This window comes from Leptinotarsa decemlineata, unplaced genomic scaffold, assembly GCF_025532065.1.
Source record: "Leptinotarsa decemlineata unplaced genomic scaffold, Ldec_3_MD MMD2_tig00000008_RagTag_RagTag, whole genome shotgun sequence".
Taxonomy (NCBI): Eukaryota; Metazoa; Arthropoda; class Insecta; order Coleoptera; family Chrysomelidae; genus Leptinotarsa; species Leptinotarsa decemlineata.
This window is the reverse complement of record NW_027412537.1, coordinates 2,104,080-2,114,832: the sequence shown is the minus strand read 5'-3', so window position 1 is coordinate 2,114,832 and position 10,753 is coordinate 2,104,080. Positions and strand designations below refer to the sequence as shown.

At 34.4% G+C, this 10,753-nt stretch overlaps 2 protein-coding genes across 2 annotated transcripts; both read left to right on the top strand.

Annotated features, from left to right (window-relative positions):
* The first annotated feature begins 1,356 nt into the window (after positions 1–1,356).
* Positions 1,357–3,110, top strand: LOC111512750 (thioredoxin domain-containing protein 17). Its single transcript, XM_023168910.2, has 3 exons — positions 1,357–1,613; positions 2,251–2,332; positions 2,771–3,110. The coding sequence occupies exons 1-3, from the start codon at positions 1,469–1,471 to the stop codon at positions 2,925–2,927; spliced, it is 384 nt and encodes a 127-aa protein (XP_023024678.2). The 5' UTR covers positions 1,357–1,468; the 3' UTR covers positions 2,928–3,110.
* A 355-nt stretch (positions 3,111–3,465) lies between these two features.
* Positions 3,466–10,732, top strand: LOC141479859 (thioredoxin domain-containing protein 17-like). Its single transcript, XM_023168902.2, has 3 exons — positions 3,466–3,772; positions 8,606–8,687; positions 10,522–10,732. Exons 1-3 carry the CDS (start codon positions 3,481–3,483, stop codon positions 10,676–10,678), a joined length of 531 nt encoding a protein of 176 aa, XP_023024670.2. The 5' UTR covers positions 3,466–3,480; the 3' UTR covers positions 10,679–10,732.
* Positions 10,733–10,753: the final 21 nt, after the last annotated feature.

Here is a 10,753-nt window from a genome sequence, read left to right as displayed (position 1 = left end):
GGGGATAGGGCCTACCCCTCGAAGACCCCCGCAAACTTTGATTTAAAGAAATAATATTAATAATAATTGATTTACCCTGAAATAATTTTACAAATTTTACATCTAAAAGGTATAGATCGTAGATAGAAGATGAAAGCAAAATCCACAAAAACCAAGAGGGTGTCAATGGTTTCAGTATAACATATAAAAGTATGGTAAGGATATAACATATCTAAGCTAGTCTCATAAGGCCATACTGTTGGTATATTATCTTGCTGGTGGGAAAGCAAAAATGGATGTTCTCGAACAGCATATAACATTGATTTTATTAAAGGCAAGTGAATGGTCAAGGATAAGAAGAATAATTTGTGTATGATTAGTACAAAAGAAGAAATAACATTCAATTGCATGAATCACATTTCATTTCATGTTTCGCCCAATAATATAAAATAAAATTCAGATATGTCGTTAACAACATATCCAAAACATTAGCGGTTTTTGCATAAACTAGTGTTTCAACAATACTTTCAAATCATTTTAACTCACAATAACTATTAACGTGAGGTAGTTTATACATTTATTATTATATAAACATTATATATAATAAAACAAAGTCTGTCTGCATGAATGCGACGAACTCAAAAAATAACGAATAGATTTTCATCAAACGATGGCGTGTTTCAGGAGGAAAGTGCTTTTTTATAGTTCAACAATTTTTTTTTTGTTGAATTATGAAAATAATACTTAGGGTGAAGCTGGGTAGATCGATATCAATATATTATTATTACAATTATTTGAAGATGATCACCTGGTGACCGAAACACGTGTCGAGGTGTTGAAATAACGCTTTGGTGTTGGGATGAAATTCCAGTAATATTCATTACCCCACCATAGGTTCCAAACAGTGCATCATATTGAATTACTTCTACCTACTTACTTTAAAGTTGAACTATGCATTGACCCCCACAATTCCCAGATCTGAACCTCTTTGATCGGGTATGAATTACGATACAAATACATGTCATGCAGGGAATAATAATATCGACAGTGTTGTTTCACCTGCCGTAGGATTCATCAATGGTACTAGGTCGAGTCATGGATACACTGGAACGTACACTTAAATGGGTAACTATGAACATCAAATTCAAGAGAGTGAGCGTGTTGTTTTAAGTATTTATTTATCTGATCACTAGTTGAATATGTGGTTTTTCTTTTTTTAAGAATATTTTTTTAATATAGATAATTGTATCACATTAAAATCACACGAAAATGATCCCACAACCCTATATCTTTCTTTTCACGATTTCAACAAATGTAGAATATTATTGAAGTGTATTTTTGATCGGAACTTTTGAACCGGCAACACTGTCAAGGAATATAAAATGAATGAATTTAAGTAATAGGTACTCTTGTTTCCCGGTGGGTGGATACTGAAGATAAGCCATTTGTCGTTTTATATTGAGTTCAGTGTTTGATTCTATACCTAAATATGGTACTAAAACATCACATAGAAGGCTATGAAAATTTCTGTGACTTTTTCAAAAACTTTGACAGCAAAGGACAGTTGGTTTTTGTGTACTTTTCAGGTACTAAATTACCAAGTGGGGAGAGTTGGTGTGATGATTGTCAAAGAGGTAAGTTGTTTCGTTATCTTGTAGGTATTTGATGAGATTATGAAGCGTATAAATTTATAGGTTAGGTATGCGAAATGTGACATTAATTCTCATAGAATGCCAGCTAGTCAGCCGTGTTGCCAGAATTCTCACGATGACTGAAACTATAGAAACTAGATCATTGTTTTTGTGAAAACTTCCCAAGGAGGACCTTGTTCAGGGTCTAAACAAAGAGTAATGGAAAGGAGAGGAGCCAAAAAATATAAATTTGTGACGTCACTCTCAATGGTGTTTTCAATTTCCACTGGCGTTTTCAACTGTCAAAACGTGTATAGTGTGTATACAAAGTAATGCTTAGATTAACAATCAAGAAATTTACCTTTCTCAATCCACTGTAACATTTACACACGAAGTATCGTTCAAATTTTTCATAATACCAGTAAGCAAGATATTATCTTTGTTAATAAAAGAACCGTGAAAATGATGTATCAAACTTCAATTTTTTCTTCATGTTCATCATTATTCGTTTTTGTTATTTTCGAGATTCCGGAGTTCTAGTGACCGCCACTTTCATCATTTTTGGTGTCAAAATGACCACCCCAATATATGAGGGATCATCATTTTGAATCAAATTTAAAAAATATACTCCTTATTTCAGCATGGCCTGTAGTTCAAGAAGAAGTTGAGAAGGCTGATCCCAAGTCCCATTTCATCTATGTTGAAGTAGGCGATCGACCTACGTGAGTATTCCCAATCAAGTTCGGAAAAATATCAAATTATTTCCAAAATGAGGCATTAGTTAGTATCACTAATCGTATTACGTACTAATCATATTTTTTATTCCTCAAATCCAGTTCAGTAGTTTTGACAGATCCAAAATGTATTGAAAAGTGAGGGAAATAAAAAATTAAAATTTTATTTAATTTTCAAACGTTCATATCATTCATTATCCATACAGTGTCTAACATATTCCTTCGGTTTTGGCCTGACGTTTCGTCTGCTACTGCGGCAGAAATCGAAAGCGATGCGGTAGTGGTCGCGTATCACAGCAAGGCGACTATCATTTCGACATGTACATTGCATTTGATATCTACCGCAGGTGCAGACGAAACGTCGGAACTACAGCTAATAATCCCGAAAACATTAAATAATTTCATTCAAAATATTTATATTTTCAGATGGAAGGACCCAAACTGTCCGTTCAGAAAGGATCTTAAAACAAGACTTATGGTGTTGCCAACAATAATGAGATGGGGTTGTCCTCAAAAATTGGAAGGTGACCAGTGTGAGAAAGCCGAGCTTCTGTCCATGTTATTTACTGATGAAGATGACTAAAATTCGCATTCCAGAATGATGCCTTATTTTTTTATCAAGTAATTTTGCCAGTGGATGAATAAAACTCAAATTTTGTTCAATTATGTCTATCATTTGATAAAATCGGATCCTCATGTATTCTAGGTGATACGTGCAATACTTATTGTAACGCAAGACTTAATAAAAAATCAATATTCAAAGTCACTGTTGTCTGATTTACAAAATTCAGTCTATTTTAGGAAAAATGTTTTCTAGAAATATTTTCATAGATAGTTAAAAATCCATGGAATCCGTTTCATCAAGAGCAAGCGGGAATAGTAAATTATTTTTATAGTGTGTTTATGTGCAACATTATGACATCTTGAAACAAATATTACTTCAATCAATTGAAAACATTTTTCCCAAATCAGAACAAAAGAACTATCTCTCGACGCGCCAATTTAGCATCGTCAGAATAAGATGCTTCATTATGTCATTATTATTGTCAACTTACAATTTAAGAATCATTCCGATAGCATTCAGTGTTTTGTTCAAAAATAATTATTTTCTTTGGATCCTTCTTTGTATTTATAATATGGCAACAACGCTCGTCAATCCACCAATACATTATCTCAGCGGGATATACGGGGAGAAGGACTTGATTGTAGCTCCGTGGTGGTTGTTTGTATATCGTATTAGTCATTATTTTATGTTCGGTGTTATCAGACGCAGTTACTCCAAAATGGTTCAGAGGCATCTTGTGGAAGGCTATGAGCAGTTCTGTGAATTTTTCAAAACATTCGACAGTCAGGGTCAATTAGTGCACGTACTATTTTCAAGCAATAGTACGCCTGACGGAGACACTTGGTGTACTTATTGCAAGCAAGGTAAGTTGAAATTGTTTGAGGTTAAGTATTATGAACAATAATCTCTATCTTTCGGACACTGTTGACATAAAATGTAATCGAAAAACATGTTTTTTGTCATCTGTGCTTTGACTCAATGCTTCCTAATATGTAATAGGATGCTGAGACATTCTCAACAACTTTTTTATAATAAAATGTTTGTTTTTCAAGAGTATACTCAGTCATTGTTTGATGAAATAGTATCAATTTTTGAATGAAATTTTGAGCACTGTATTTGATTTGTCACATGAGTATTATTCAGTGACATGTGATTAACATTCACTGAAGGTGATCCTAATTACTGAAAACCAGTGTTGCCAATCAGAAATTGGAAAAATAGCTGTTTTCTATAGATATATCTCTTTTTCACACTAGTGTAATTTCACGTATTTTGGTTTAGAAAAACGAGCTGTGTTTGAAAACTAAAAATATGATCGAAAATCTAGATAATTACACGGTCTGATGGTTGTAATATTTTACCTATGAAACAAATATAAACTTACAATGTAAAGATCTTTATAATTCAGAAACCAATTAATTAATCTTAACAATTTTGTGTTCTACAGGAGAAAGAGGATACACGATTGTGAAATACGTCAGTGAAACGAATTCATAAAAACAGAACATGATTCGTGAACAGTAATTGGTTTAAACTTTATTCTTCGGAATGTGCGAAAACATTGACATGTAATTCAATCCGACATTCAATATGGGTGGATGGCAATTGGCAATGATTTTTAGGAAACAACCTTTGTGAGGCGTCAAGGGGAAGATTCACTATACTAATATGAGTTTTTCTTCATTTTTTATTAATATTTCCATTAAAAACGTAAAAAAACACAAAATAGAAACTCATTCATACAGTTTATTGTATGATTTTCAGTGTAAAGGGTTTTACAAAAACCGCGACACGTGTTTCGCTATACAAGAACTTTCTCTAGCGTTATTAATAAACTACTTCTGAATTAATTCAGAAGTAACTTTTTAATTTAGAAGTAACTTTTTTTTATTAACGCTTGAGAAAACTATTGTATAGTGAAACACGTGTCGCGGATTTTGTAAAAAATAATATGTTACTTCTAAATCAATTAAAAAGTAACTTATTATTAACGCTTGAGGAAGCTTTTGTATAGCGAAACACGTGTCGCGGTTTTTGTAAAAACCTTTACAGTGAAACCTTTATAGTGAAAATCATACAATAAACTGTATTAATGAGTTTTAATATGGATTTTCATCAAATATCGGCCAGTTCTATTCAATTAGTAAAAAAAAAATTTTTTATGTTGCATATGGCAAATAATTTTTCACTACCCTATCTTCCCCCTAACGCAATACCCTAATTTTTCAAAAAAGAAAATTGTATTTCTTCAGACTATCAGGTCAAAATATAATGGATAAATCTCGGAAACGAAATATTTATGATATTTCTTCACTTCATTTCCTGACATTTATGGAAAACAGTCGAAAAAATCCTACACAAGCCTATTTCATTCCTTGATAAAAAACATTAAGTTTTCTGGTAATACGCTTTTATCTCTCGTTCATTGTTGACAATCACTAACTGACAGGACTAGCTAATGGATATTGATATAACACTTGAACAAACAATTCCACATGTTGATATTGTACTCGATTATAATCATTAAATTGACTTACCAAACCATGCCAGTAAGTATCCTTATCAACAGTGAACTTTTTTATCAGTTTATTTAAAACCTAAAACTAATTGTTAATTATTGTTGAATGGTTAAATGGCGATCAAATATCATTTCCATTATTTGAATGCTCAATTCAAAAAATGTCATGTAAGTTTGCTTAAAAAGTCTCAAAACAAACAATTACCACAATGATTTCGACGAAAATTGAATGTATTTGCATTTGAATAACCTGAAGTACTTCGGTACGAGCAAGTTTGAAAAACCGAGTTGTCATCATCGTGAAATTATAAACAATATCACCTCATGATGCCCTTGTCATAAAATAGACTTATGTGTTTAGAAAAAACTAGAATATACTTAGAAAGGGCGATATAACTTAAGATACCGTAAGAAGATTTTTGAACACATCCATTTTTATTTTCTTTAAGAGTATTCAGTCATTAGTTACAGCAGTCATTTCTATAAAATATTTCCCACTTACCGTCCACTGAAGAAAAGTATAGAACAAATTAAATGCATATTTCAACTCTGTGGAGAGCGCGGAGTGTGCTACTCCCCCGACGATAAAGCGTTGACCTTTGCCGACACGATGGAACGTCAGTTTCAACTTAATGTTGACGACGACGACATCGACCGCGATATTCTGTTGGAAGACCGGGGTCACCGTATCCCCAGGGAAGATGACGACGATTACATCCGCCCCGCTTCTGTGGAAGAGCTGAAGGGTTACATTAGGGCCGCAAAGGCCAAGAAAGCTCCGGGGGTCTATTCATAGATGTTATTGAAGAGGCTCCCGGAAAACTGCGGTGAAAGCCTACTACTGATTAGAAACAGTTCGTTGGCCCTCAGAAGTTGAAAGCATGCGATCGTTGTCATGGTATCAAGATAGAACCAGCTGTTCCTACAGAACTATCGCTCGATAAGTCTGCTCTCGTTGGCGGCTGAGCTGGCTGACAAAGAAGTCGGGGACCGAAATGTTCTGTCCGACGAACAGTTCGGCTTCAGGAGACAACACTCCACTGAGTTATAGGCTCAGAGACTGGTCGAAAACACCATCGCGAAACTGAATCAAAACAAAAAAGTCCATGTCGTTTTACTAGACATCTCGTGCGTATTGCTCTGTCTGACAACAGAGACATCTTCGTTTGAGTGCCACACCCACGCTATACTCCCTTTACACCAGCGACCTTTCGAGGTCTGAGCGTGTAAAGATACGACATGGCTCTTCTCTCATCTTCCATGGGTCGGGAGCTCGGCGTCGTCTACATGCAACGTGCATTGGACGACCTCGAGCGCTGAAACCTCGAATGGAAGATCTAAGTGAACCCAGAACTCAGGCAATAACCATGGGAAGAATGATATCTTCTCCGGCCAGAAAAGTGAAGATCTTTGAAAGGGAGATCGACTGGCAAGCGCGGGTAGGGTTCCTCGGTCTTCTAATAGACCGTAGGCTCACCTGGAACCCGCACATCACAACCGTGAAGGCAAAGATCGAGGGTCAAATCAAAAGTCTGTACCTCTGATCAACAGACGTTCCAAATTGAGCCTAAAGAACAAGATTACGATCTATAAAGCGATGTTCAAGCCTGTCATCATGTATGCTTCAGGCGTCTGGGGACAAGCGGCTCCGTCTAATATCTCCATTCTGGAGAGATTGCAAAAAAGTTTAGTTAGGGAAGCTATAGATTATGCTGTAGACGACCCCTCCCGATATAGAAGGCCCAGACACTCTGTCGAATGAGGCCCTCATGTCCTCCGTTAAAAGATGAACAATATCTTCATACAGACACCCCATCCAGGTAGGGGTCTACGTGGAAAGCGGTACTATTGTCTGAGGACATTCATGCAGCCATCCCATGATCAGTCTTGACCCGTTTGTCCTTCTGACGAAGACCAGTCAAAAGGGTGGGAGCCAGGGTCCAACCTGTTCAAACCAAGATGGCTGTCGGTTTCTACACTATGTGGTGTGGTTGTGGAAACTAAGCTATTGAACTGTTTGCCAGAAAGGATATTTTATGCATTTAAAGTTTGCATAATCTTATGAAATATGAAATTTTATGCATCTTTTATAATAATTCCTAGTATGCATGACCAAATCGCAATATTTTCTCTTCCTGATATCAAGTTGTGCCTGAATACGTGGTCTGTTAGAAAAATACCATTAATGTTCAAATTTCGCGAGCTACATAGATTCGATTAGCGGTTTTTTATGTTTTCAAGTGGGTATTCCCATCTCGAACATATGTTCACAGCCCCAGCACATCAACCATCGATGAAAATGTTGAGTGAGCGAAGAACATTTTTTTAGAGAATCATCGAATCACTATTGATAAAGTGCAGAGGAAATTTTGGGTATGAAGCGTGTGGCAACGATCTTCGTCATTCAACATTTTTGAGCATCACTCAGGAATTGTTGAATGATGTCAACGGCAATCCAGATTTGCCTAAGGGGTCATAACTGGGTATATGATTATGACATCGAAACCAAGGTCCAATCGTCCCAATGGAAGGGCCTAAAAAAGCCAAGACCGAAAATAGCACGCCAAGTTTGATCCAATATCAAGATTCTGCTCACTTTGAATATCATGACGTAATGCACCAGGAGTTTTTGCCACATAGTCGTACGGTCAATAAAAAGTATTATCTTGAAATTATGCACCCCTTGCGGGAAGTAATACAAAGAAAACGTCCACTATTGTGGAAAAACAATTCATGGCTTTTGCATCACGATAATGTACCTGCTCACTCGTAATTGCTTGTTTGTAATTTTTTGGTCAAAAATAACACCATAATCATGCCGCGGCCATCGTATTTACCAGATTTGCTCTTTTGCGACTTTTTCTCGTTCCCAAGATTGAAGAAATCCAAGAAAGGACGGTGTACCTCAAGTTGAAAAAATGACAATATTAGCTCTTTGAAAATCTGAAAATCTAAAACTATTTTCGATTTTTCGGTCTTTGTTGGCTCAGTAGACCAATCTTAAAACCTAAATAACGTAAATAAATGCCCTATTGATACATCCTAAACACGAATCATGAAATTACTGAATCATTATAATTTTTTTTGCAATCGTCTTCAATATGACGTAATGCCCGTTTGTTTATTATCCGTATTATTCATTACAATTTCAGTATTCATTCAGTATTTTATTTTTCAGCGTGGCCAGTTATAGAGAAAGAGCTGGAGAAAGCTGATCCAAACTCACATTTTGTGAAAGTAGTTGTAGGTGATCGTCCATAGTAAGTATTTCACTTGATCAAAACTAGTGTTGCAGATGTCAAAAGCATCACTTTTTGAAAACATTTTCGAATAAATAAACCTCATGTTTTTCAAGTAAAATCATTTATTGGTCTTCTGTATTACACTGTTTGAAATCAATTCCGAATAAATACTCATAAATACTGATCATACTTTTTTAGATATCTCGGATACAATATTCTTTTGTCACAAGATGCTGTCATCTTTTCTGTAGGAGATATCAAATAATAGAGTAGTACTATGAACCTACTTGATAATTAGAAAAAATCGTAGAATCGATAAATCATTTGAAAAATTAGAAAAACATTTGTATCACATTGACAATTTTCATTTCATGTAGCTCGGCTACTTTGCGGGATCTCGCTATAATCGTCCTACAGAGCTCGTTATACAAACTGAAAGTTCTCAATACATTACATAAATAGTTATTCATACGGAAAATTTTAATGTTCATCAAAATATCAGTATTTTATTAGGTTTAAAAGCGCGTTTAAAAGCGCATATCCATATGAGTAACTAGTCTTGCTAAGGGATGAACGAACGCTGTCAAGGCTCGTATTTTTTTTAAAGTCCGGTTTTTCAATGGTTTTGCACCTTTGTTATTGATAATATATGAGTTTGAAAAAAATTCAATAGTTTTTAGCCATATATTTGAGTTTTGAATAAAAGTGTTGGTGAAGTTCTTCAAAAACGGCAATAATTTGAAGTGTGAGGTGCTGAACCACTTGCTATAATAATAATAATAATAATACGTATTCATTCAATGATAATGAATAGATATGTACGGTTATGCATGTGAAAGTGCTACAGAGAAAAGTGCCATAGTACTTCGTCTCCATTGGCCGTAACTTAATGTGTTGGCAATTACGTTACAGGTCATTTGTTAGAAATTTTTCGTAGCATTTAGTGACTTTCTTGTTTGAAAATTTTTATTTTCAACATTAAACCTTTACAAAGTGAAACTGACGTACATACTTAAATGAAAACTCAATTCTAAAATATGAACCTAGTAGTATATCAGATTATCGTTTTAAAAATCACGAACTTTAATCCACTTCATTGATAATTATCATACAAATATTCTCTTCTTTTTTTTTCCAATTTCAGCCATTTCAGTTAACTATAATATTACAAAAGTCTTGCATTTGATGTACCAAATGAACGTAAGTAATGGCTGAATTTCATGTTGTTTCCTGATATTGATATAATTCAAATGATATTCATTTTCAAAGGAAACTGATGATAAGCGATCTACCACTTAAAAATGATAATTAAGTTTTATAACTGAATATATCCATATATGTATTTCTACGGAATTCGGAAATGAGGTCATGTCAGTTTTTCAATTTTTTATTTTCGAATCAAAATAATACTATCTTTGAGAAGTTTCTGTCAGCCCCAATTGTAATTTATCAAGTACCTTTTAGTTCGTGTTGAGTGTTTATGTATGAAAAAGAATCATGAACAGCAGACATTATTCTTATCTCAAATCTATTAATGTATCCCTATCGATTTGTTGTTAGGTAAACAGGCGAAACGATAAGTATAATGGAATGAGTATAAAGAAATCTGTATATTTCACAAACGCTATTTGATCATACATTCAATTAATTATCTATCAGAAGGCATAATTTTTTGCACGCTTTCAATGAATCAACCACTTTTCTTAAATTCAAATTCCCGAATAGTCTAAATTAAAAATTCAATACAGTTTTCTCGAAGATTATTGTAAACTCCAAACTGAAAATATTGGATTTTGGTTAATGTTTCAACATTATATCGGAGAAATGATATGAATCAATATTGATGTTTCAGTTGGAAAGACCCTGAATGTCCATTTAGAAAAGATCCAAAAACAAAGTTGAGAGTTCTACCAACAATGGTTAGATGGGGAAGTCCACAACGTTTGGAAGGCGAGCAGTGTGATAAAGCTGATTTGGTAAATATGCTTCTGAACGACGAAGAGGACTAAATTGTTATGTACTTATCAGCCATATGGATATAAATAAAACATTTTCGTATTGAAGCTATGTATTAATTTCTAGAA